At 46.0% G+C, this 27,663-nt stretch overlaps 1 protein-coding gene across 2 annotated transcripts in view; it reads right to left on the reverse strand.

Annotated features, from left to right (window-relative positions):
* LOC115090603 (sodium- and chloride-dependent betaine transporter-like) overlaps positions 1-27,663 on the reverse strand; it is a 368,393-nt gene that overhangs the window by 230,823 nt on the left and 109,907 nt on the right. For both annotated transcript variants that reach the window (XM_029599943.1, XM_029599944.1), the window contains exon 4: positions 9,202-9,342. In XM_029599943.1, coding sequence (XP_029455803.1) covers positions 9,202-9,342 — 141 coding nt within the window. The remainder of the gene's footprint in view (positions 1-9,201; positions 9,343-27,663) is intronic.

Genomic DNA, 27,663 nt, shown 5'->3' on the forward strand with positions numbered 1-27,663 from the left:
GCAGAAGCCAAGCTCGAAGAACTCACCGAAGCAAGCAGACTGGACAAAGCTCACAGGAGACGTTGCCAAGTCACTGGATGAGCAGAGAAAGCTGCCTTTTATACTTCCTCTGCCCTGGCTGATAGAGAACAGGTGAGGTCATTAAAGGGATGGGTCCCTTTAATTCTGTGGAGGGGGCATGGCCTAGTGCTGAAGCATGGTGGCGGCCATCTTGGATTTCCTCCGTGGAGGAGAGATGCCGCTGAGAGGAAGCAGGACGGCTTCCCCTGCAATGGGCAGCGGGACCCCGGGTCGGAGCCCTCCCCCGGGGCTCCCATGGTGCTGTGAGTCAGGTAGGGGGACGCGGTCGTGGGGCGCCACGGCCGCGGAGCACAACACAAAAAAGATATTGTTGTGATGGAGAAGGTACAGAGATGGGCGACCAAAATGCTAAAGGGGATGGAACAGCTCCCATATGAGGAAAGACTAAAAAGATTAGGACTTTTCAGCTTGGAGAAGAGACAGCTGAGGGGGGGATATGATAGATGTGTTTAAAATTATGAGAGGTCTAGAACGGGTAAATGTGAATCGGTTATTTACTCTTTCGGATAATAGAAGGACTAGGGGGAACTCCATGAAGTTAGCATGTGGCACATTTAAAACTAATCGTAGAAAGTTCTTTTTCACTCAATGCACAATTAAACTCTGGAATTTGTTGTTAGGGGATGTGGTTAGTGCAGTTACAGGCTATTCTTACCCCTTACACAGTAAGGGGTAATAGCGTATCGAAAACGCGCGGCCAATTGCCAATCAGCGGAAACTGAAGCATCCATCTTAGGGACCTTGAGCATCTCTAGGCACTGGTCTGGGATGGGATAGAGCTTGTCCATTGCTCTTCCGACCCGTAAGCTAGATTCAGGAGCTTCCCATTCTCGGAATAGTAATTGCATTAGCATAGGATGAAAAGGGAGGGTACGTGGAGGAGCTCTCAATCCCTCCAGGACAGGATCTATGTTACTGGAACTCGGGGCAGTCGCTGGTTCCTCCGGAGGGGCATCTATGCCCAGCTCAGCCAAAACAAAATGTATGAGTGGGTCCAGCTCCTCCCGCTGGAACCTGTGTAAGACCCTCGGGTCATCCTCCTCTACCATGGATTCTGAGTCAGAGCATCTGCATCCGGGTCAGAGTCTGGAATCTGAGGGGGAGGGGTAGGTGGATCCGATGGGTTTTGCCCCCCAGGTATGGTCCTAATCCGAGTGATCCCTTGGGAGTCAGGAGGCTGGGATCCCTGATCTGCAGATGTCCAAGGCACTTTGGCAGGTGGAGGGCCCAAAGGAACCTTCACAGGAGGGAGGTCTGTGGAGGGTTCCTCCTGTTTTAGCAAGCTGGCAACATAAGCCTTATGTAGCAAAAATACAAAATCCATGGAGAAATGAGCAGAGGCTTTTCCTGGCCTTGAAGGAGGGGGTACCTCGTCCAGGGGGTCAGGGACCACATCAGAAGGACCCACGGGGCTTAAATCGGGGGCGGGGGGGGGGGGATGAGGAAATTCTGAATCCTTTCCCCCCTCTGGAAAGCTAACAGGCTCAAATGTCCGCCGTTCCCACGGTTTTCGCGAACGGGGCCGGCCTGGCAGCGCGCTTGCTGGCTCTGACTCAAACAGCTGATTTTCCCCTGTACCAACGAGGGCCCTTCCCCACCGGGTAAACAACTCGAGCAAACTCTCTCGCAGGAGAGCCGTGAGGCAGGCTCTCCACAAGCTATACAAAATGGAGACCTTGGCATCCTGAATGGGTGTGGGGGGGGGGGGGGGTGAGGGGCTGCTGCAGGAAGAACGGCAATGATCCCCTGTGCCTGGCTGCCAGCTGGAGAAAGAGTTAAAATAGCTCTGCTCCCCACTCCTCCCCCCCCCCCCCGTAGCTGCTTGGCCTTGTCCAAGGTACTGAGAAAAATAAATGCTGTCCTGTTCAAATTTTTTTTTTTTTAAGCAGCTTAAAGAAACAGCAGCTGAAAGAGACAGAGGAATAACTTCTCTGTTAGCCAGAGACCTGAGGCATGGAACTTCTCAGGGGCCTCAAAGGGGGAGGGACTGGACCACCAGTATCACCCCAGAGCCAGGCAATGGGCTACCGGGAAAGGGTCCTAAGCTGACGAACTCGAGGAGACAGGGTCCCCCCTAGACCCTAGTAAGAGTGAGGAGACAGAAAGTTACTGCTCCTGCTGAATAAACTTTTACTTTTTTTTTTAACAGGTTGAAAATAATAAATACTTGCTTGATCCTTTATAAGTACAGAAAGAAAGAAGAGAAAATTCTCAATCCAAGAAACTGCTACAAAGAAGGGGAACCACAGGTTCTACTATATGCAACTGCTGGAGACAGAGAAATACTAAAGGGACACAGGGGGAGCACTGTCCTGATATAGGTTACCCTTTGAGTTTTTCTCTGTCTCCATCTGCTGGACAGGAGGCTCAACCCACTGTCTGGAATGGTCCGTGTACGTACAGGGAATGTTTGAATAAATAACTTTATAAAAAGAGAAAATGGAAAAAACATACAGTACAGACAATTTCAATATATATATATTTTTAACTATATACAACAGAACAGAACAAAATAACATATTTACAACAGGGGAAGGAAAGGGAAGGGACCATGCCATCAGGGCAGAGGAGGAGCATCGTCATGGACGACAGGAAGACGGTGGCTGCCCTAGACGAGCCCAGGACATAACCAGCAGTGATTGAGCTGCTGCCATGGATCACAGCAGCTCAATAATTTCTTACTAGCCATGCCGCAGGTCCTGACGGATGGCCACCGTCTGCACCGCCATGCCCTCCATGACATCCAGGCCGCGGGTCAACCGTACCTGGAGAGCCAGCACAGCATCCAGGCGTGCCTCCATGGGAGAGGGCCTGGCCTGCTCCTATGGCCCTACCCCCGATGCTACGCTAGCCTCAAACCGGCGACCAGCTCCTGATGCCTCTGGTGTGACCTGGACATCATCGTCAATAACGATGACCTCCTCGGCCTCCATGGCTGGTGGGGCTGGAGGAACGGGGGCTGGGGGTGGTGGCAATGCTGCTGGTGGTGTCACTGTTCGCACATCTGAAATGAGAAAAAAGAAGTAATTACTAGGGTGCAAAAAACATAACATGGGACCAGTGGGCCTGGCACCATAAAATGGAATGGAGGAGTAGCCTAGTGGTTAGAGCAGTGGTCTATGAACAAGGAGACCAGGGTTTGAGTCACTTTACCCTCCATTGCTTCAGGTACAAACTTAGATATAACAGATATCCTACACGCATACCCCTTTGAAAATCTACCCGTTAGCTTGTAAGCCCTCTTGGGATAGGGAAATACCTACAGTAGCTAAATGTAATCTGCTTTGAAGTGCTTAAAAAAGAAAGTGTGAAAAGCAGAATATAAATAAAATGACAATATCCCTAACTTTATATAGGCTGATACAATTAATGTCTCACCTTGTGGATGTGGTGGTGAGGAAGAGGGTGGCGGTTCCTGTTCATCCTCTGAGAAAGAAGAACTTTTGTCTGAAAAGAGAAAAACGAAAGCGTTACTGATGCACATGGAAAGATCCAGAATGGTAGGATGGAGACATTTGTTATTGACATTATTAAATAAGACCTCACTTCTTACACCTCTTGCATCATCATAAGCCTGATATTTTGAATTTTTTATGTTAAACCAACAGCACATACCTTCCTGCGGTGTTCGGCGGGCGCGCAGGACCCAAAGGAAATCCTGCTCCTCCCACCTCAGCCTTCGGGCCCTCTTTTTCAATGCCTCTACCTGGCGACAGAAGAAAACAAATAGAAAACATTCAACAATGCAAGAAATTGACCTACGCCATCTATTTTAAAGAAAATTGCCCTCTGAGGCAGTAGGCAGGCAACCCTGTAACACCAGAGTTGTCCGTCTAGTGCTCCAGAGGGGACCCTTCAAGATTTTCTGGTTGACACCACAATAGTGCATGTGCATATTTGTAAAATGCTTGTCATAATATACAAGTGTCACACATGCATAATTAATAACATGTTTTGAGGATTGGTGCACAAGGCTGAAGGGTCCACAAGGCAGGTTTCTTCACCCACTAAGCCATAGCTCTGGTTCTTCATTCTTGCATGAGCCCTGCAGCCATATTGTTTTGAGTGCAAAGCAATGGACAAAAATGTACCCTACAAAATGGACGTCTCAATGCAGCCTTTGTCCGCTTCACAACAGTAAACAATTTTGGTTTACCAAATGCCTATTGCCATGGCCTTTCCAAGACATCCACATCCATAGTTGTCTCGGCATCCGCTACCCTCCCGACGATAGCTACATAGACGATACCTTGACCTACAACTATAGAGGCCTCTGAATTTACCTCCCGTGGGAATGAAGACTGGGCATTGAAATTTGCCCTGAGTGCCCGCCAGGCCTCATCGGCCCAATCCTGGTCTTGCGGGCGCCCAGGGCGAAAATACAGATGTCGTTCATCCGCTATCATGAGGTATGCCAGGAGCCTCACGTCCCCCTCGGAGAAATTTGGTAGCCTCCCTCGCGGGATGGCTACCTAACTACGAACAAAATGGCCATCTGGGCGTGGCCGCAGGGGATGGCATTGCATGTTCAAGCATGTACGTCCCTCCCTCCTGCGTCCCTGTCGCCACAGGTCCAGTGGAGCCTCACGGACACCAAAATCTAAATGCTGGAGGAAGAGGCCTCGCACGGCATCCGGAGAAGCATCCCTGTCGCCGCAGGTCCCACGAAGCCTCAGGGACACCGAAATCTAGACGCCGGAGGAAATGACAGAGAACGGATAATAAAAAAACAAAATATATTTGTTTTATGAAGCCAAAATCATACTACCATCAGAGTACAGATAGAGAAATCATACAAAAAATGTATTACTGTTATTAAGACAAAATAATACTGCTACGGAAAAGACAGAGAACAGATGGATTAATCAAATAAAAAATTTTATTAGTTTCATAAAAGCCTTATTTAAGTTTTCAGTGCAGGGAACTTGTTTCATGGGTGGATCACAGGCATGAAAAGGATAATATCAAGAATTTCGTAGAGGTATGTAGAAAAATAAAAGCTGCACATCAATATGAAGAGATATATGTATAATAGATAACAACTTACACGAGAAATAAGTCTTGATGATCCTTCGGCGAACATCATTCCCCCGTGCTGTGTTGTCCATCTCTGCAGCTGGTTCCAGAGGTGGATCTGGTGGCAAGTTTTCTGTAGCCTCTGCGTCCATGCCAAATCTCAAACAAATGTTGTGTAGCATGCAGCAGGCTATAATAATGCTCGCCATGACATCCAGCACTTTATTGCAGGGCTCTACCAGAGTGATCCAGGCATCTGAATCTGCCTTTCAGAACTCCAAAGGTCCGCTCGATCATGTTTCTTGTACTGGCATGAGCCTCACTGTAGCGTTTTTTGGCTGCAGTGCGTGGAGACTGGAGCGGAGTTAGCAACCAGGGCTTACAGCCATAGCCGCCGTCACCTATATGGGTTACAATCAGGAATACATCAAAAAGCACTTCACAGCACTTAACAGCATAAACACATCACATATATTAATATACAAATACTGTATTGTATACCTAACACCACAGTCCTTTACACATGGCATCATATCACTGCTATCTAGAATCCCGGACAGTAGCCGATGTCACCTACCAAGTAACCAGCCTTCACCGTACTTCCCTTGTGGGAAATCGGCCCCAAGGGATGAATGTGCAAGAATGTAGGTGTCATGGCAGCTCCCAAGAAACCTTGCAACAACATTAAGAATTCGAAGATACGCATCACAAACAACTTGCACATTCATCGAATGAAATTGCTTGCGATTCCGGAGCGAACTCTCTTCTTCCGACTGGGGTTAATGCAATATGGGTGCAGTCTATAGCACCCAACACATTCGGCATCCCTGCAATAGCCAGGAACCCACTGCGGATCTCTTGCAGTTGCACTGAATCGGTAGGAAACATGATGTTCTTCCTCATCCGCCTCATCATGGTTTTCAAGACCTGTGTCAGATGCCGTGAGAAGGAGGTCTGGGTCATATCCACAATGATACTCACTGGGTTCTGAAAACTTCCGATACTGAAAAAATGTAATGAACCAAGAAGTTTCGTCAACCCTGGCACAGCATGGTTGCAGTTGGCCAGGGGGTCAAGATCACTGCATAGATCTTCATATAGGGCCAGGATTGCCTGTGAACTGAGCCGGTACTTTATCACTACATCTCGCTCGGGCATGCCAAAGACAGTTTTCCATGGGCGAAAGATACGTTGCGGACATGGTCTACGGATGGCCCTGGCCTGTCCACTGATAGCTCCGGCCTGTGCACGGACGACTCTGTCCTGCTGTGTCTGAATGAAAAACAATACAACACACAGTAATCAGCATAACATAAAATAATATTTATATTTTATTATACAAATATTATATTATTGAAGCATCTGCACAACAGGCAGCATAAATGTTTTAGACATTCATGCACAGACCACAAAGCAGAGCCATTGCTGCCATTGGAACGGAGTTAAGGACATTCACAAAAACACATATACACATGTTTTTTACCTCCTCTGGTCTTGCTGCTGGGTTCTCCTCTTGGGTGTTGTCTCCAGTCGCTCGCCTAGCATTTCTTATTCTGGCTTTCATCCGTAATAAAAAGATCGCCAAAGCCAAAATGTACATACTATCCATGATGCTATCCGATGAGTCTGCCTGCCACAAAGCAGGGCACCACACTAACACAAGGGCCAGGGTAGGCGCAAAATGTACAGGTTAAAAAAAACCCGTTAAAGACGCGCTATTGTGGACGCGTGTTACTGTATCGAGGGTAATAGCTAATCCAGTCATTAACATGCTAACTGCATGTAGCGGGTGCAAATTTGTACGCACCTATTTCCGCATGCGCTAAGGACGCGCTAGTGCCGATATTGAATTGCGCATCCGGATAATGCATCGAAAACGTACATCTAATTCGCAATTAAATGGCGCGTTAGCCCCGCAGCACTTTACTGTATCAGCCTGCAGGAGTTTCAAGGGGAAAAGAGGAGAGAGTTTGGCACAGATACTCCAACAGTGTCTCAGGGAGTCTGTGTGAAGCATCTGGAAATTGTATTTAAGATTTAAAAGTACTGGAAAGGAAAGGAATTGTGAAGGGACCAGTTAGGACCAGAAAAGAAAACCTTGTGCCTGGTTGGATCCTGGAAACAGGTTTGAAAGTCTCCCGTTTCCTCCTGCAACAAAGGGAGGTGAGTAGCTTGCAACCATCCGAGATCTAAAATGAGCACACAGATTTGCTGGGTTTGAGAAGAGAATTTAAACAGTATGGCCTATTACAGGCCGAAGAATGGTGTATATAGACTATAACATAATTTGTTTCAGACTGACTGGGAGGCTGAGAGAAAAGTTTTACTGGATTTGCTATGAAGCTGAAAGCTGTTCTCTTGCTGCAGTAGCTGAAGATACTTTAATAAACTATCTTTTCTTTTTGGAGCACAATTTTGGATGTGGACAGTGGGTTTTTGAAATGTTTGTGTGTGTGTCCTGTTTGTAATTTAGCTGCCCCAGCCCACAACCCACCTGAGATGTATTTCCTCACTTTGGGAGAGTTACCCCAGGCTCCCCAAAGCAGAGAAGGTGATCCCCAATGAACAGGGAGTTACACAAGTAGAATTTATAAGGAAATTAATGCAGGTAGATTTGAAAGTCTAACCTACGTGCGTTATTTCCTGATTCCACCCAAAACCCGTTCCCGGGAACACTGGCCCTAAATGCAGGTTAAAGTGTGCCTGTCTAGGAACACGTGCTTTTAGCTGGATTGAGGGAGAAAAATTTTCAGACAGTGGATTGGCATGGGTAAATCACAGTTTTCCCAGGTAAATGGCTTTGAAAATAATTCCACTAATCTGTAACCATTAGGTGGATTTAAAGAAAATCTGCTTAAGTAGAAGAAAATTCTAAGCTGCAAAGTATAATGACAACAATTTTTATTTTCGTGTGGTGGAGGCAGGGCCATTGGGAGAGGAGGGAAAGGTAGGTAGCTGGCTAGAGTGCCAGACTGTTGCTACAGTCAGCGGTGGTGGATTTAAGCTCTTGCGCCAGCATCATCAGAGAGGTGTTCCCTCCCCCGGGGAAGTCTGCAACATTGGAGAGGAACCCCACTGCTCCCACATATGCTGCACTCCTCCACATGACCAACCAGCATGCTACTTAGCCTGGTAACAGTGTTAGATGAATGCTCATGGAGAGGGGGAAGGCTGCGCATTATCAGTGGCCACCCATCAAAATATACAAACACCACCCCCCCTCCCCCCCCCCCTCAATCAACAACACTGTTAAAGTCTCACAAAGCTACTAGAAACCTTGCACTGGTCCTGGCCCATGACAGTTTTAAATCACCAGTGGAGCATTACAGAGCTTAAGGCATAAATTCTCTATTTTTATTTCAACATTTCAAAATGGCGGATTTTCATTCCCTTCTTGAAGTGGTCTTTCTCCTTAAATCAGGGACAGGAGTTGTAGAATTCAAAATAGATAAAGATTTGTTTCCTGAATACATTTTTGCCATGTATGGAATTAGCTATGGAGTGTGTAAATGTTATCAGATTACACCACATTTAGTGTTAAGAGCACAAGGCACAACCTTGTGTCTAAGTAACTCCTAATTATTATTGTTGGTGGAATACGTAATTCATTTTTCACTGGGTATGCAGAATATGCTTACAATTCTAAATATGCATGATTAATAAAACAATCAGAAAAATAATTAAAGGGAAGTTCAACACTGAGTATTCTTATTCCTGATTTATACTAATCACCCATGCCTGGGATTGGGCAGCTGAAGAAAGCTGAAACAAAGCTAGGTGCCAAGACTGAAGGCCAAAGTAAGAGAGATTTATTGGTCCTTAGAATAAGAGTTGTAATTAGAAAGAATTAGTTGTTTAAGTAGGGTTGGCGGGTGGTTGGTAGAATGGGGGAATCCCTCAAAAGATGAACATTTCATGCTCTGTACGTCTGCAAAGGTATAATTAATCCAACATGTAATAAAAAGATGATCTATCCAAGGAGAAAAATATGAAATGCACTATTAGGGCAGCGGGGATGAAAAAAAAACCTTGTCAGTGAATTAGATGAAAACAGACATCTCTCTTCTAATCCTCTGTACAGTGTGCTAGGAGTTAATATTTTACCTGTGTTCCAAGTGTTATTGCAGTGGGCCCAAGGGAGCACAGCAGTAAATGACATGACTAGGTATAAGGAGGCCCAGGCCAGGATAATAATATAATAGATGGCAGTGTAGAAGGAGATCATATTTGAGGCATATCCAATACCTGTGAGAAAGAAAGAAATTAAATTAAAATTAAATATCTTCTATGCAAGGATTCTTTTACTTTTACGTTGAACTGAAGTCATATTGTAACCAATTGCATTTTGTGCTCTTTTACTTAATTGTGTGATGTACACAGATTCTTAACCATACTTATCAGTTTGCACCAGCCCTCCTCAAAAAATGGCAGGATGGACTTTTCTGCAAGGCACCCTGATATCCTGATAGAACTAGTCTCTGTTGTCCAATCCATGCAGACGCAAGACCTTGTGGATACTTGGCAAGGGCCCACCACAGCCCAAGTAGAATCAACTCCCCCAATCCCAGCCATAGTACCAGAACCCTGGATATGTCTCCCTGAGACACTGGTCAAAATTAGAAAAGCCTTTTGGAAGTTCTTAAATCAATATAGGCCATTCATAGTAAAGTCCTATCCAAGTCTCTGGAAGCTGTGAAACAAGACCACCTTAGGGATGTGAATCGTGTCCTCGATCGTCTTAACGATCGATTTCGGCTGGGAGGGGGAGGGAATCGTATTGTTTGCCGTTTGGGGGGGGTAAAATATCGTGAAAAATCGTTAAAAAATCGTGAAAATCGAAAAATCGAAAAATCGAAAAACCGGCACATTAAAACCCCCTAAAACCCACCCCCGACCCTTTAAATTAAATCCCCCACCCTCCCGAACCCCCCCCCCCAAATAACTTAAATAACCTGCGGGTCCAGCGGCGGTCCGGAACGGCAGCGGTCCGGAACGGGCTCCTGCTCTGAATCTTGTCGTCTTCAGCCGGCGCCATTTTCCAAAATGGCGCCGAAAAATGGCGGCGGCCATAGACGAAAAAGATTGGACGGCAGGAGGTCCTTCCGGACCCCCGCTGGACTTTTGGCAAGTCTCGTGGGGGTCAGGAGGCCCCCCACAAGCTGGCCAAAAGTTCCTGGAGGTCCAGCGGGGGTCAGGGAGCGATTTCCCGCCGCGAATCGTTTTCGTACGGAAAATGGCGCCGGCAGGAGATCGACTGCAGGAGGTCGTTCAGCGAGGCGCCGGAACCCTCGCTGAACGACCTCCTGCAGTCGATCTCCTGCCGGCGCCATTTTCCGTACGGAAACGATTCGCGGCGGGAAATCGCTCCCTGACCCCCGCTGGACCTCCAGGAACTTTTGGCCAGCTTGTGGGGGGCCTCCTGACCCCCACGAGACTTGCCAAAAGTCCAGCGGGGGTCCGGAAGGACCTCCTGCCGTCCAATCTTTTTCGTCTATGGCCACCGCCATTTTTCGGCGCCATTTTGGAAAATGGCGCCGGCTGAAGACGACAAGATTCAGAGCAGGAGCCCGTTCCGGACCGCTGCCGTTCCGGACCGCCGCTGGACCCGCAGGTTATTTAAGTTATTTGGGGGGGGGTTCGGGAGGGTGGGGGATTTAATTTAAAGGGTCGGGGGTGGGTTTTAGGGGGTTTTAGTGTGCCGGCTCACGATTCTAACGATTTATAACGATAAATCGTTAGAATCTGTATTGTATTGTGTTCCATAACGGTTAAGACGATATTAAAATTATCGGACGATAATTTTAATCGTCCTAAAACGATTCACATCCCTACCACCTATCAATGTTCAAGAGCACACACCTAAACCCATGATGGTGGATGGCATCAAAAGATTCCTATCAGCAGCTGAGAAGGAAAAATATCGGCGAGAAAGGCTTTGCCTATCCTGCGGACAGCCTGGGCACCAACGAGTAGCAAGCCCAAGCAGGCTGGAGACTCAAGAGGACTCACCGGGGAAAATGAACTATTCCAACTCCAGCAGAGGGTGTAAAGTTGGCTACAGCATTCATTGGTCCTTCAAGATCTCAGGTATTACCCCTTTTCTGATCTTTCCATATGTCTTTCCTGAAGGATCAGAAAGTCCAAGTAGCAGCATGATTGACTCTAGAGCAGGGGTGGGCAAGTCCGGTCCTCGAGGGCTGCAAACCAATCGGGTTTTCAGGATACCCCTAATGAATATGCATGAAATAGATTTGCATACAACTGAGGCAGTGTGTATGCACGTCTCTCTCATGCATATTCATTAAGGATATCCTGAAAACCCAACTGGTTTGCAGCCCTCGAGGACCGGAATTGCCCACCCCTGCTCTAGAGCATCAGTTAGTTTTATGGATGCCATATATTTGCAAGACAACCTAGGATTCCAGTAGCAGGGTTGATGCCTCGGTATTGTTGGGTATTGTTTGTCTTTTTCTTGTTTGCCCTCTCATAGCCCTCTCTCCCCTGCTCTTTTAACAGCCCAGCATGCATATGTAAACAGTTCATGCTTAGTCAAGAGTGGGATGGACGAGGTCATTTCTTCACTCCAGATTGCTGGCCTCCCTTTCTCCATTAGGTGGGGATCACTGCTCCTGTTGCGTGTGACTCTGCTCAGGATCCAGTCACGTCTTGACCAGTGCTGCTTTGCCAAATCAGTGATTCTCTTCATTTCAGATTGCTGACCCCGCTCTCCCTTCAGGTGGGGGAGGGCAGGGGGTGTCACTGCTTCTATCTGATAAACTATCATTGGATAGGCTGTTTTTCTGCTCTGCGGGATTAAGTTGTTTTTCGGAGTTCACTTGTGAGCCCACTTCTTGGATTGGTTGTTTAGACTTGAGTTGTTTGTGAAAGTCTGACCTGGCTGTCCTGGGGCCGCTCACAGCTTACAGCTCTTAATCAAACAAGCAGCTCAGATATGCTGGGTAGCATTGTTGTGCTAGGCAAAGTTCCTTATCTTGTTTTCTGTGCTGAGACAGTTTTCTTTTGCTGGAACATACATGTTAGTGTTCATTTGTGATCAGAATTCATATTTCATTGTATACAGTAGTGAAAACATCAGGTATCTTCCTCAATCCTGGCTAGACCAGCATGAACCTCAAAAAACTTGGAAAACATGTCAAATATCCTTTGCATTTCCCCTTGTGCCAGAAAGAATTCCTATCCAACCTGTACTAAAGGATAACCATGCAATGGATCTGGAGTAACCTGAAGGACATTATTTGGCAGCAACCACTCAGAAAGTGGAGCCACTGGATAATTCTGTGAGGTATTCAATGAAGGGGCAGCCAACATTCTATTTTCCCCAGACATTAGCTTAGTTGGGAGAGCATTAGACACTATTCTTGACTCAGTTTGACTTCATAATGATCTACTGACCAGGCCTGAAGAATAGTAAGTTAGATGTCCATAGCGGGACCCACAGTTGGCTTGCTGGTTGGAACTGGGGAGCTAGAAAGCCAGGGTCCATTTGATGGGGGTGGAGGAGGAGGAGCTTGGCTTCCTGGGCCCTGAGTATAGTCGCGAAGACAGATTTCAAGCTCAATTTCTCTCTCTTTCTCCTAGGTAGGGGTGGTCATCCAGGAGGATCATAGCAAACACAAAATCAAAATAAAACCTCAAGCTCACCACTCAGTATCCAGTTGTCCCAGGAGATACACAAAAATAAGCACAGTCTGATGATGGTGTTCAAAATAAGTGTTCATGCTAATATAGAGAAAATAAGAAACAGCTTGAGGAAAATTAAAGCGAGAAAAACTATAGTCTCCTTGTCCATGACTCTCCTCCTGGGTGGTGTTCTTACCCCTGCACTAGCATCCATTTCCAGAAACCCTTCCCCCTGGAGGTAGTGTAGTCCATTTGCACTTCCAGCATATATAGAGGCTGGCAAAAAGATGGAAGAATCCCTTGAAAAAAAAAAACTAGCCTTCAGAACAGATAAATCCAGAAGCTACTCATCAATGTCAAAAATCTCAAAGACCTTCAACTCTTCTCCCTTGTTGTTTACCATACACAAAGGCAAAAATAAGATATATCCAGGGGTGTCCATTCTTTCAGGAACCAGTTTCAGATCCCAAAATGTACAAAAATACCTCCTAAAACTTCAAACTCTGCAAAAATCTCCTCTACAAGTTAGTCCATCTGGAGAATGGCAAAAGACCAAACCATAGCAACTCCTTACTCTTTCCAGCTATCTTCAAATCTTCCTTCTCTCTTAACCTTTGAGCATGCTCCAGGGGATATTTATAGTCCACAGAAGCCTTCCACAAAAAGGTGGGGAGAATTCATGGGGAGATGTAAAAGATGGGGAAACTTTTTAGTGATGAGCAAATCTGTGTCACATGTGCTTTCATAAAAAAGATGAGGAAGCTCAAAGAAAAATCTTGATAGGAAAGAATTTTGCTTTGAGTGTCACTAAGTGTTAGGGCGCTTTCTATAATGAAGTCAGATGATGAAGCATGAGGTTGCAACACTTCTTTTAAAAATTTCTGTATAAAAATTATAGGAGGCATAGTCAGTAAGCCGGCAAGCAGACAAATTATCCAGCTGAAAACTGGAAACTTGTCCTGGATATTCAGCAGGTTGAATGTCCTGTGATATAATCACCGAAAGTTGTCCAGCTACATGTAGACAGATAACTTCAAAAACTAACTGGCTATGTTTCAATATAACTGGCTAGGTTTTAAACTTATCCAACCTTGTGTGGCCGGATATTTTTCCACTTAACTAGATATCTGTTCCTGTTCAGGGAACATTGCTCGAGGGGTAGAGCAGGCCCCCTTCCTTGCAGGTTGAGCCTTTGGGTGCTAGGGGCCAATAGGAGTCCAGTGCAGCCGCAGTAAATGGGAAGTCTGAGAACAGGCTGGATCAAGCAAGGCAATGAACTATCTGGGTTAGGCAAAGCTGTAGACAGGCTGAACCAGGCAAGGCTATGGACAGAATAGGTCCTGCAAAGTTATAGACAGGCTGGACCAGGTAAGGCGGTGGAAAGGCTGGATTTATTTATTTATTTTTAATTTTTATATACCGACATTCTTACATTCGATGTAAATCATACCGGTTTACATTAAACAGAATAGCAGGAAATAAATTTCCATAGTCTAATACAATGAACATTTCTAATTAAAATTGTTAACAAGCGAAAAGAAAAGGTAAAGAATTGGAATAAAGATTAAATAACAGAAAAATATGATGCTGTGGGCAGGCTGAACCAGGCAAGGCTAGGGACAGGTTGGGCAGGCCTGGAACAAGGCTGGGTCTAGGAGCAAGCACTGGACAAGTTCTACAACGGACACAACAACACCAGACAAAGACAGGGCAGGATCGAGACAGGACAGGACTGGATCAAGACTAGACAGAGGCAGCAAGGCAATACAGAACACAGAATGAATATTCCCAAAAGCAGCTAGGCAGATGGCCCATAGGCCACTGGGCAACAGAATAAGGCCAGATAGGCCACAAGACAGACAAGACAAGGTGCAGAAGGGCCGAAGGCCACAAAGCATGGCAAGACAAGGAATGAGAAGGCTAGATGGCCACAAAGCAAGGCAAGGCAAGCAAGAAGTGAGAAGACCAGATGTCCACAAGGCAAAGCAGGGCAAGGAGCAAGAAGGCTGGATGGCCACAAAGCAAGGCAAGGCAAGGAGCGAGAAGGCTGGATAGCGACAAAGCAAGGCAAGACTAGAAGCAGAAGGCCCAAAAGCTATAAAGCAAGGCAAGACTAGGAGCTGAAGGTCAGAAGGCCATAAGACAAGGCTAGAGGGAAAGTGGCAAATAAGACAGAGACCAAGACAAGGAGCCAAAGATAACTACATGAACCAACAAGGTGGCTGTTGTGTGGGAGGTGGACCCTTGGGCCAAGGTGGGGTTAACACTACCTCCCGTGGACGTCCTCACCAACCACATGTTCAAAAGTAGAATTTGGAGATTAAAGGGTAGTTGGAAATGGGAAGTTCATTGTGAGAGTGATGGAAAGCTGCAATGGCGCTGATTTGCACACAAACTGAAGCAGTTGCCAAACCAGCTACGAAAAGAGTGTGGAGGTATTCCAGGAGATGTCTTACTGATGTAGAGTAAGGATCCAACCTTTTCGGTTTGCACCATTCCGAGTAACGACGCCACTTCCCAGCATAGTTACGTCTGGTGGAAGGTTTTTTGGATTCAATTAGAATGTCCTCCAGTTGAGATGGAAGTCCTAGATGATTTAATATGTGCCGTTCAACCTCCGTGCAGTCAGGTGGAGGGTTCGATGCATCGGATGAAGGAGTGATCCCCCTTCCTGAGTTAACAGTTGGGGATGGTTTTCCAGTAGAATAGGTGGGCAAATGGATAGTCACATGAGATATGCAAACCATGTCTGCCTTGGCCAGGACGGGGCTATGAGGATCATGTCTGCCGCATCTCGGAATCATTTTTGTATTGTTTTGGATATTAGTGGAATGGGAGGGTAAGCATAGAGTAGGCCCTCCATCCATGGAATGAGGAAAACATCTGGAGCGTAACGAGGTTTGCTTGGGTAGATAGAGCAAAATATTTGTGTTTGACGGTTGCTCTCTGTGGCAAAAAGGTCTATGGTTGGAAAGCCCCACTGTTGGAAAAGGCTTGATGCCACGACCCGATTCAAGATCCATTCGTGTGGATGGAATATTCTGCTGAAGCAATCCGCTGTTACATTGTCTAATCTAGGAAGATAAGTGGCTTGTACAGAGATTTGGTTCGATATTGTCCAAGTCAGCATGTGAAGTGCCTCCCAACAGAGTATCCAGGAACCTGACCCTCCTTCCTTGTTTACATAGAACATGGCTACCTGGTTGTCTGTGTATACCATGAGATGTTTTCCTCGAAGTTGGGAAGAGAAGGTTTGAAGTGCTTTCCAAATGGCTCAAAGCTCCAGGAGATTGATTTGATAGTTGGTCTCCTGAAGAGACCAGCGACCTTGAGTTTTTAAGTCACCTAAATGGGCTCCCCAGCCCTCTCTGGATGCATCCATTGTGAGAGTGATTTGATGAGGAGGTAACTGAAATGGTGCTCCCGAGGTCAGGTGGCTGGAGTTTATCCACCATTGAATGTCGGTGCACATGTGTTTGGTAAGATGTACTCTGGTCAAGAGTAGTTGTCAGTACTGTGACCGTTGATTCTTGAGGCCCCATTGTAGGCGACGCATGTGCAGTCTTGTGTATGGGACGACATGGATGGCTGCTGCCATTTGACCTAGCAGCTGAAGGATTTGGCATGTTGTTGCAAGCGATTGATTGAATAGATGCTGAGCAAGAGAGGACAGAGTTTGAATCCTGTCTTGTGGAAGGTAAGCTCTCTGTTGCGCTGTATTGATAAGCGCCCCAATGAACTGCAGAGCCTGAGTTGGTTGCAGGTTGGACTTCTCGTAATTGATTATAAACCCCAATGTCTGAAGACAATTGATTGTTTGGAACGTGTGAGTCTTCAAGGTAGTCAGATCCGAGACCACCAACAGCCAATCGCCGAGAAAGGGAAAAATCTGTATTGAGAGCTGTCGGAGATGAGCCACCACCACCGCTAAACATTTCATGAAAACCCTTGGGGCTGAGGAGAGGCCAAAGGGTAGAACCTTGAATTGATACTGGTTGTTCTGAACTTGAAAACAAAGGTAGTGCCAGGAGGAAGGGTGCATGGGTATATGGGAATACGCATCTTTCAGGTCTATGGAACATAGCCAGTGACTGGGCTGTAGAAGGGGAAGAATACTCTTGAGAGAGGTCATCTTGAATTTTTCTTTCTGGATGTGTTTGTTGCGGTTTCGCAAATCTAAGATTGGTTGAAGACCTCCGGACCTTTTTGGAATGAGAAAATAGGGGGAGTAAAACCCTTGAGTTTTTGATGAGATTGGGATTGTTTGAATTGAGTTTCTGCACCTGTAGAGTGAATAACTGTTCCTGAAGGTACAGGGAGTGGTTTGATATATTCCTTAGAGGGGGGTACATGAGGGAAGGATGGAAGAGATAGAAAATTTAATTGGTAACCTTCTCTTATGATGTTCAGTACATAGCGATCTGAAGTAATCGCTTCCCAACTGGCATAAAAATGTTGGAGGCAGCCTCCTATGTATAGTGGTGGAGGTGGCTCGGGGTAGCTCAAAATGTTGGAGTCTGCTTTGGAGGAGCTGCTGGAGTCTACTTTTGAACACGTGGTTGGTGAGGACGTCCACAGGAGGGATGAGATTGTGGCTGGTAATGCTGATGGGGGAAATACTGCATTCTATAAATGTTGTATGGTTTGAAAGGTGCCCTTGCATAAGGCCATCTTCTGAATGAAGGGTAGAATCTTCTAGAGGAGGCAGGAGGGTCTGCCGGTGATGTCAAAGACTGAACTGCAGTATTCTGTTCTTTCAAAAGGGTAGCAGTCTCCCCCAAACTTATTACCAAAAAGATTGTCTCCGAGACAAGGTATATCAACCAACTTCTCATGGACATCGTCACGTATTGGGCTAGCTCTCAACCATGTCATGCATCGTGCTACTATTGTCGTAGCTGAGGATCTAGCAGAAGATTCAAATGACTCATAAACAGATCGAAATAAATGACGGAGACCTTCCACCATATCTGTAAATGGCTGTGGTAAGGAGTTATCCAAAGCTAGACATATGGGACGTAATCTCTGGAGACATTCAAATAGATATTGGATTACGTAAAATTGATGATGCTGGATTTTTGTGGTTAGCATGGATGAGTGGTATACCTTCCGGCCGAAGTCATCCATCGATTTATGGTCTTTGCCCGGTGGAGAATTTGCATGAAGTTTTGATCTTTTGGCTCGTAGTAATACAGGTTCCACCACGAAGGAGTTGTGGGGTAATTGTGTGGACTCATAGATCGTGGAGTTTTGCATACGGTATTTTAAGTCCGTTTTCCTTGATGCAGCTGTAGTGGTAAAAGGTTTCTCCCACATTTTATGCAGAACAGCATCTAGTACAGCATGTGGTGGCAGAGCTGTGGGTTCTGGTGGCATTTCAAAAATTTTTAGAATCCTCAGAACCTCTGCACGAGGGTCGGATACCTTTCCCATTTCAATATTTAATAGAGATCCTACTTTCTCGATGAACTTTGCATAGGATAAGTCTTTGGGAGGGGAATAAGGCTCCAGAAGACCCTCAGGAGGATCTGACGGGAATCCAGTGGATGAGGACGGCGATGATGTAGACCATTGTGAATGCGGAGAATCTGGTCGATCTGGGACTGGAGCCGGTTCTTCCGGCTGAGTTGGACGTAGAGGACTTGGTATCACAGGAGGTAAAGGTGGTGAAGATGGAACTGGAAGCTGAGGATGCGCGGCCTCCAGACCCTGGAAAAAAGTATTTAATGCCAATGAAATTTACGACATCGCTTTTGATGTGAGGTGATGCTGTGAAGGTGCTGGAAGTGGGGTTGGAGGTGGAGGCAGTGCCCCTAGAAGCAAGTCTTCGGAAGTTAGATGCGGTTCTGGGAGATGGAGTGAATGGGGTCGACTAAGAAGACCAATCAGAATGAGAACCTTCTGCACTTGAAGAGTCGTAGTTGGAATCAGAGACCATTTCTACTTCAGAATCTGTTCGTGGAGATTCAGACGGCTGAAGATGTTTTGTTTTTGCTGTCTTTTTAGCATGGTGTTGACCTTGTATTGAAGACTGTGCAGAGCCAGGTGTTGGCGCTTTAGGTTGAGTGAAGTATTTTGCACGTTTTGCGTCATCATGGTTGGAGCCACAATGTTTTGAATGCCTCCTTTTTGATGCATCATGATGCAATGCCTCATCTGGTAATACAGCTTTTCTTGATGCACTGTCTGCTGTGCCGTGCGCGGTGCGTCATGCAGAATGCGCTGTGTGTCGGTGCATAGTGCTTCGATGTGCCGTGTCTTATGCTGTGTGTTGATGCACCATACGTCGATCTCTGCTTCGGTGTGCCGATGCATCATGCGCCATATGCTTCGGCCGTTTTGACTTCCGATGCTCCGAATATTGCGGCGTTGAGGAGCGGGAACGAGCGGGCACAGAGCCCTGTGACCCGAATGGTGCATGAGGGGACTTCTTCTTTAGAGGAGTCAAAGCCTTGACATCCTTCAGCGGCCCTGGTGGTGGTACCGACCTAGCCGAAGCACCTTCCACCGACGCCGACCTTCTGGCTTGAGTTTTCCTCGGTTTCTTCGCCAGGCCCGGTGAAGAGTGAGGTGACTTTAAGCTCGCGATTTTTTCAGCGCGTTGTCTTCGGACATCCGACCACAGTCTCGACATGAGGCTTGGTCGTGCTCCAGGCCCAAACAGATATAACAATAATTATGTCCATCTGTGACATAATTTTCCTGCTTTGGCAGTATTTGAAACCTGATGGCTTAGGAGCCATCAGTGCCAAGAAAAAATGGGAAAAAAATTGAAAAAAGAGAAAACATTTCTTCAGAGACGAGGAGAGAAAAAACCCCGCGTGCAGTCCTGCTTGTGGAAAAAAAGAGACTGAGGTAAAACGGTAATCACGCAGGAACCTCACCGCGCAGTCGTACAGAGTTCAAAACTCTTTACTTTCTGAGAAAACTCCGCCTACTGACCTTGTTGCGACGATCCCAGACAGCATGGTTAATTCAGCTTGCTATCGATGGGAAATCAGGAACACAGGAACAAAGGAGAACAGGAACAGGAATTCGCAGGGAGCAGGAATGCAGGAGAATCACCAGGAGGCAAAGAAGTTCATGACCAGCGTGGGGACCTGTTGCAGGAGACCTGTTGCAAAAGCAGCCAACAGAAGCTGGGCCCGGCCTTATATACCGGGACCCAGTGACGTCGTTGAGAAAGGGCCAGCAGCCTTAGCGTGCCGCGGGCCCTTTAAATAATTTAGAAAGGCACGCGTGTGCACCTAGGAAGCCAGATCTGCAGGGGGGAAGGCGGCGGCGTCTCCACCGCGCCATGAGGCTGAGGGCAGCAGGCAGGGCCGCAGTGAGGAGGGCAGCGCTGGAGGTGCTCTCTCTGCATCGTGGAGGGGCCAGAGCTCGTTCCTGGGAAGGCAGCAGCAAAAGGTGAGAAAAGCCGGTCATGGGTTCTGTGGCTGCTGACGCAACAGTGGTTATGGCAGGGCTGGATTAAATAGGGCAGAGACCAGGGTGTGGCGAGAACAGAGAGGAGAAGCTTGGCAGCCTGGAGAGTATGTTCGTTGAGGTCTCCTGTTGGGGGTGAGGCTGCAAGACAGGTTGAATCATGAGACCAGGGACGAGATGGTGAGGACAGTTCTAAGTGGGGCTCACAGGAAGCATCTGCTGGTAGGGAGGCGTCATAGTCAGGATATGGTAAGGCTACACAGCAGCTGAATTCGTAACAGTGGTACTCTTAAGTTAAAAAATTTGCCTTGCAGGCCTGCGCCCTGACTCCTACACTTTATTTATTTATTTATTTATTTATTTAAGGTTTTTATATACCGGCAATCATGAGAACATATCTTGCTGGTTTACATGAAACGGGAGTGCATTAAATACATCAAACTAGAACTCAGGTGACCGAAGGTACAGTTACAATTAACAAGGGTAGCAAAACTTGGTGAAGAGGAAGAAATAGGAAAGAATGAAATGGTTAAACGATATACACTTCTCCCCAAATATGTCATAAATGGTCCCACCAACCCACACACTACCCACCCCCTAAACCCTTCCAATGTTTAGAAACATAGGGGCTGATGCAATACGGTGCGCTCAGCCAAGTGCACTGTATAACCCGCACTCCGACGCGGGTTAGATAGGCGCTAATCCACCCCCTAATGCAATAGGGGGATTAGCGCCTATTTAACCCGCGTCAGATGTGGAGTGAATGTAATAGCGCTCATCACATGCAAATGCATTTGTATGAGCCTATTACTCATTCACTCCACATGCAAAAAAATAAATGTGCGTCTCAGACGCACATTTAACGCTCAGCTATTAACGCCTGCCTGGAGCAGGCGTTAATAGCTGAGTGCAGGTAAAAGAAGTAAAGAAACGCAGAAAAAAATAGGGGTGTGCATTCGTTTCTAATGTATTTCTCATCTGCAACGTATAGGGCCCTATTCGTTGTATTCGTGGGGAAGCGAAACGTATCGCGATTCCCCACGAATACACAGAATCCGCTGAATTATTCAGCCGCCTAAAGGACCCAATTTAAACAAACCCCCCAAGACTTACCAAAACTCCCTGGTGGTCCAGCGGGGGGTCTAGGAGCCATCCCCTGCACTCACACCCTCGCTGCCGGTTTCAAAATGGCGCCGATAGCCTTTGACCTACTATGTCACAGGGGCTACCGGTACCATTGGTCAGCCCCTGTCACATGGCCATCGGCGCCATCTTATGCTCCTACCAAGTGACAGGGGCTGACCAATGGCACTGGTAGCCCCTGTGACATAGTAAGGGCAAAGGCTATCGGTGCCATTTTGATTACTGGCAGTCGACGGCCCGAGTGCAGAAGATCTCGCTTGCCATTGAAGCATAGAGCAATGTTGGAGTCACATTAACCGTGTGTATGTTTATTGAATAAGGGAATTAATCTCCAGGTAGTAGCTGTCATTCCCGCAAGCCTCCCCCATGCCTCTTCTCTTCATTCACATCCTCTAGAGTAGACTTTATGGATCCACAGTGTTTATCCCACTCCTCTTTGAAATCCTTCACAGTTTTGGTGTTCACCACTTCCTCCGGAAGGATGTTCCAGGCATGCACCACCCTCTCCATGAAGAAATACTTCCTGACATTGGTTCTGAGTCTTCCTCCCAGGAACTTCAAATCGTGACCCCTGGTTCTGCTGATTTTTTTCCAATGAAAAGATTTGTTGTTGTCTTTGGATCATCAAAACCTTTCAAGTACCTTTAAAGTAGCTTGTTTACTGTAAGTTGTAATAAGATTGTTATCCGTAATTGTTTGATCCCTTGTATACAAAGTTACTTGCGATAAAGTCTTAATAGATTGCTCTATAGACTTTAAAGCAGTCCAAATGCCTTCCAAAGTTCCATTTTTCACCATAGTTGGTTCTAGACCTGCAGCCAGGGCCCTTAAGTGGCTTTCTCCCACTTCCATACTATCGCTCTCCTTTTGCACAGTACCTTGTCACATAGATGCCACCAGCCCCTGACGTTCTCTCAAAGCGAAATCCAAACTTACCACCTCCATAGCTCTCCCTAGGTGTATACCCCTAGCTCCTTCCTCCTTTTCGATCTCTCCAGGGCTTTCCTCTTGATCCATGGCTCCCGTTCCACTCCAAAACACTGTTGGAGTAGTCTCCGCCACTTCCAAGGCACTTGAGGTTGCGCCGTTGTTTCCTGGATGAGCCAGGCCTTCTCGACTCTTCAGAGCTTAACATGATGTCAAGGGTCAGGGAGGAAGATGCTTGCTCCCGCGTCATTCCTCCAGCGACCAGGCTCTCTGGAGTCAAAGCTGTTGCAGCCGCGAAAACCCCCTAAATTCAGGGCTGAGAAGACTCGACAAGGGGTGAGATGTTATTCACCCCTCTCAATCTTATCTTTCTTTTAGAACATAAGAACATAAGAAAATGCCATACTGGGTCAGACCAAGGGTCCAGCATCCTGTTTCCAACAGTGGCCAATCCAGGCCACAAGAACCTGGCAAGTACCCAAAAACTAAGTCTTTTCCATGTTACCATGGCTATTCTCTAAGTGAACTTAATAGCAGGTAATGGACTTCTACTCCAAGAACTTATCCAATCTTTTTTTAAACACCGCTATACTAACTGCACTAACCACATCCTCTGGCAACAAATTCCAGAGTTTAATTGTACGTTGAGTAAAAAAGAACTTTCTCCGATTAGTTTTAAATGTGCCCCATGCTAACTTCATGGAGTGCACCCTAGTCTTTCTACTATCCGAAAGAGTAAATAACCGATTCACATCTACCCGTTCTAGACCTCTCATAATTTTAAACATCTCTATCATATCCCCCCTCAGCCATCTCTTCTCCAAGCTGAAAAGTCCTAACCTCTTTAGTCTTTCCTCATAGGGGAGTTGTTCCATTCCCCTTATCATTTTGGTAGCCCTTCTCTGTACCTTCTCCATCGCAATTATATCGTTTTTGAGATGCGGCGACCAGAATTGTACACAGTATTCAAGGTGCGGTCTCACCATGGAGTGATACAGAGGCATTATGACATTTTCCGTTTTATTCACCATTCCCTTTCTAATAATTCCCAACATACTGTTTGCTTTTTTGACTGCCGCAGCACACTGAACCGACGATTTCAATGTGTTATCCACTATGACGCCTAGATCTCTTTCTCGGGTTGTAGCACCTAACATGGAACCCAACATTGTGTAATTATAGCATGGGTTATTTTTCCCTATATGCATCACCTTGCACTTATCCACATTAAATTTCATCTGCCATTTTGATGCCCAATTTTCCAGTCTCACAAGGTCTTCCTGCAATTTATCACAATCTGCTTGTGATTTAACTACTCTGAACAATTTTGTCTCATCTGCAAATTTGATTATCTCACTTGTCGTATTTCTTTCCAGATCATTTATAAATATATTGAACAGTAAGGGTCCCAATACAGATCCCTGAGGCACTCCACTGTCCACTCTCTTCCACTGAGAAAATTGTCCATTTAATCCTACTCTCTGTTTCCTCTCTTTTAGCCAGTTTGCAGTCCACGAAAGGACATCACCACCTATCCCATGACTTTTTACCTTTCCTAGAAGTCTCTCATGAGGAACTTTGTCAAATGCCTTCTGAAAATCCAAGTATACTACATCTACCACTTCACCTTTATCCCCATGTTTATTAACTCCTTCAAAAAAGTGAAGCAGATTTGTGAGGCAAGATTTGCCCTGGGTAAAGCCATGCTGACTTTGTTCCATTAAACCATGTCTTGCTATATGTTCTGTGATTTTGATGTTTAGAACACTTTCCAATATTTTTCCTGGCACTGAAGTCAGGCTAACCGGTCTGTAGTTTCCCGGATCACCCCTGGAGCCCTTTTTAAATATTGGGGTTACATTTGCTATCCTCCAGTCTTCAGGTACAATGGATGATTTTAATGATAGGTTACAAATTTTTACTAATAGGTCTGAAATTTCATTTTTTAATTCCTTCAGAACTCTGGGGTGTATACCATCTGGTCCAGGTGATTTACTACTCTTCAGTTTGTCAATCAGGCCTACCACATCTTCTAGGTTCACCGTGATTTGATTCAGTCCATCTGAATCATTACCCATGAAAACCTTCTCCATTACGGGTACCTCCCCAACATCCTCTTCAGTAAACACTGAAGCACAGAAATCATTTAATCTTTCTGTGATGGCCTTATCTTCTCTAATTGCCCCTTTAACCCCTCGATCATCTAACGGTCCAACTGACTCCCTCACAAACTTTCTGCTTCGGATATATTTTAAAAAATTTTTACTGTGAGTTTTTGCCTCTACAGCCAACTTCTTTTCAAATTCTCTCTTAGCCTGTCTTATCAATATCTTACATTTAACTTGCCAACGTTTATGCTTTATCTTATTTTCTTCTGTTGGATCCTTCTTCTAATTTTTGAATGAAGATCTTTTGGCTAAAATAGCTTCTTTCACCTCCCATTTTAACCATGCCGGTAATCGTTTTGCCTTCTTTCCACCTTTCTTAATGTGTGAATGTGTGAATGCATCTAGACGCCTCTTGGACATTTTTTACTTTTGTAGCTGCTCCTTTCATTTTTTTTCTAACAATTTTTCTCATTTTATCAAAGTTTCCTTTTTGAAAGTTTAGCACGAGAGCCTTGGATTTGCACACTGTTCCTCTTCCAGTCATTAAATCAAATTTGATCATATTATGATCACTATTGCCAAGCGGCCCCACCACCATTACCTCTCTCACCAAGTCCTGTGCTCCACTGAGAATTAGATCTAAAATTGCTCCCTCTCTCGTCGGTTCCTGAACCAATTGCTCCATAAAGCTATCATTTATTCCATCCAGGAACATTATCTCTCTAGCGTGTCCCGATGATACATTTAGCCAGTCAATATTGGGGTAATTGAAGTCTCCCATTATTACTGCACTACCAATTTGGTTAGCTTCCCTAATTTCTCTTAGCATTTCACTGTCCATCTCACCATCTTGACCAGGTGGACGGTAGTATACCCCTATCACTATAGTCTTCCCCGACACACAAGGGATTTCTACCCATAAAGATTCAATTTTGTATTTAGTCTCATGCAGGGTGTTTATCCTGTTGGACTCTATGCCATCCTGGACATAAAGCACCACACCTCCTCCCGGGTGCTCCTCTCTGTCATTGCGATATAATTTGTACCCCGGTATAGCACTATCCCATTAATTATCCTCTTTCCACCATGTCTGTGAGATGCCAATTAAGTCTATGTCATCATTCGCTGCTATACATTCTAATTCTCCCATCTTACTTCTTAGACTTCTGGCATTAGCATACAAACATTTCAAAGTTTGTTTTTTGTTTGTATTTTCATTCTGCTTTTTAATTGATAGGGATAGGTTAGAATTTTTTAGCTCAGGTGAGTTTTTAGTTACAGGCACTTGGACTATTTTTCAAATTATTGGAACCTCACTGTCGGGATGCCCTAATTCTAATGCATCATTAGTATCCTTTGAAGATACCTCTCTCCGAACCATGCGCTGCTGAGCGACTGACGGCTTTCCCCTTTGTTCTAGTTTAAAAGCTGCTCTATCTCCTTTTTAAAGATTAGCGCCAGCAGTCTGGTTCCACCCTCGTTAAGGTGGAGCCCATCCCTTCGGAAGAGACTCTCCCTTCCCCAAAAGGTTCCCCAGTTCCTAACAAAACTGAATCCCTCTTCCTTGCACCATCATCTCATCCACGCATTGAGACTCCGGAGCTCTGCTTGCCTCTGGTGACCTGCGCATGGAACAGGAAGCATTTCAGAGAATGCTACCCTAGAGGTTCTGGATTTAAGCTTTCTTCCTAAGAGCCTAAATTTGGCTTCCAGAAGCTCCCTCCCACATTTTCCTATGTCGTTGGTGCCCACATGTACCACGACAGCCGGCTCCTCCCCAGCACTGTCTAAAATCCTATCTAGGTGACGCGTGAGGTCTGCCACCTTCGCACCAGGTAGGCATGTTACCAGGCGATCCTCACGCCCACCAGTCACCCAGCTATCTACATTCCTAATAATCGAATCACCAACTATGATGACTGACCTAACCCTTCCCTCCTGGGCAGTAGGCCTTGGGGAGATATCCTCAGTGCGAATGAACAATGCATCACCTGGAGAGCAGGTCCTTGCTACAGGATCCTTTCCTGCTGCACCTGGTTGGTGCTCTCTCATCATGAGACCTTCTTCCTCCAAGGCAGCACCAGGGCTGCCAGTCTGAAGTTAGGACTTGACTACTATGTCCCTGAAGGTCTCATCTATATACCTCTCTGTCTGCCTCAGCTCCTCCAGGTCTGCCACTCTAGCCTCCAGAGATCGGACTCGTTCTCTGAGAGCCAGGAGCTCTTTGCATTGCATGCACATGTACAGCTTCTCACCGGTGGGTAAAAAATCATACATGTGACACTCTATGCAAAAGACTGGGAAGCCCCCCTCTTGCTGCTGGTCTGCTGCCTTCATCTCAGTTTTGATCAGTTCCTAGTTAAGTTTTAGGTTGCTATGGGAGTAGAAATGTGTCTACTGTCCTTTAAATGTATTAGTGAATTCACTATGTGTCTGGTAGTGGCCTACCGGGGTCTGATCAAATTCTCAATAAAGTTTTTGTTGATGCTTTTTTTTTTTTGAAAGTGGTACCTGCCTATAAATTAAGGGATGAGCTAGGGGTGGGTGAGTTGGGAAATCCAAACAGTCTAACTTCAGTTAGTCAGCCAGAGTGACTCACTGCTCTCTTGTTTAACAAATGTTGGTCCCTATTCAAACCCAATCACACTACCTCAACACCTTTCTAATGTGAGTAACTGAGCTGAACTATTCGACTTTTTTACTTAGGTATACATTGCTCCTAGCTTATTTCTAGCTTCTGGCTACTTTTTCTTTTTTTTTTTTTGGGGGGGGGGTTTGTGGGTTTTTTTTTTCAATACAACATGTGAAGCATATTTTAAAGAAGAAAAAGAAAAAAGTATAAGCCTCTCCTCGAGCAGGCATCTTCAGAGGATCTACTTGGCGGCAGCCATCTTGCCTCCCAGGACAAGTCCACCTGCTTTCCTAACGTGCACATGGCACTTGCAAGGGGGGCACCATGCAATATCTAAATTAGGGGTCGCACTAGCATGGAGGCACTAGGGTCGCTTTCGCAATCTTAGAACCTCTTTGCTAATGCGACCCCGCCACAGCTGCCAATTAAGAAGTGCGACGCCGGTAAACTCGGCGTCAGTTTCCGACCCCCTAATTTAGATATTGCATGGCGCCCCCCCTTGGGGGCACCATGCGCGCGTTAGGAAAGCGGGCGCTGAAAAGTCAGCGCCCGCTTTACGCGAAAATATATTGCATTGGCCCCATAATGCAGGGTCTGCAGGTCGTCCTCACTACCCATTCCCTTCCCTGTTGTTTTTTTATTCTAATTCAAGCTCTCTTCTGACCCCCTTGTCCACTCTTTCCCCACCTG

This window comes from Rhinatrema bivittatum, chromosome 4, assembly GCF_901001135.1.
Source record: "Rhinatrema bivittatum chromosome 4, aRhiBiv1.1, whole genome shotgun sequence".
Classification (NCBI taxonomy): domain Eukaryota; kingdom Metazoa; phylum Chordata; class Amphibia; order Gymnophiona; family Rhinatrematidae; genus Rhinatrema; species Rhinatrema bivittatum.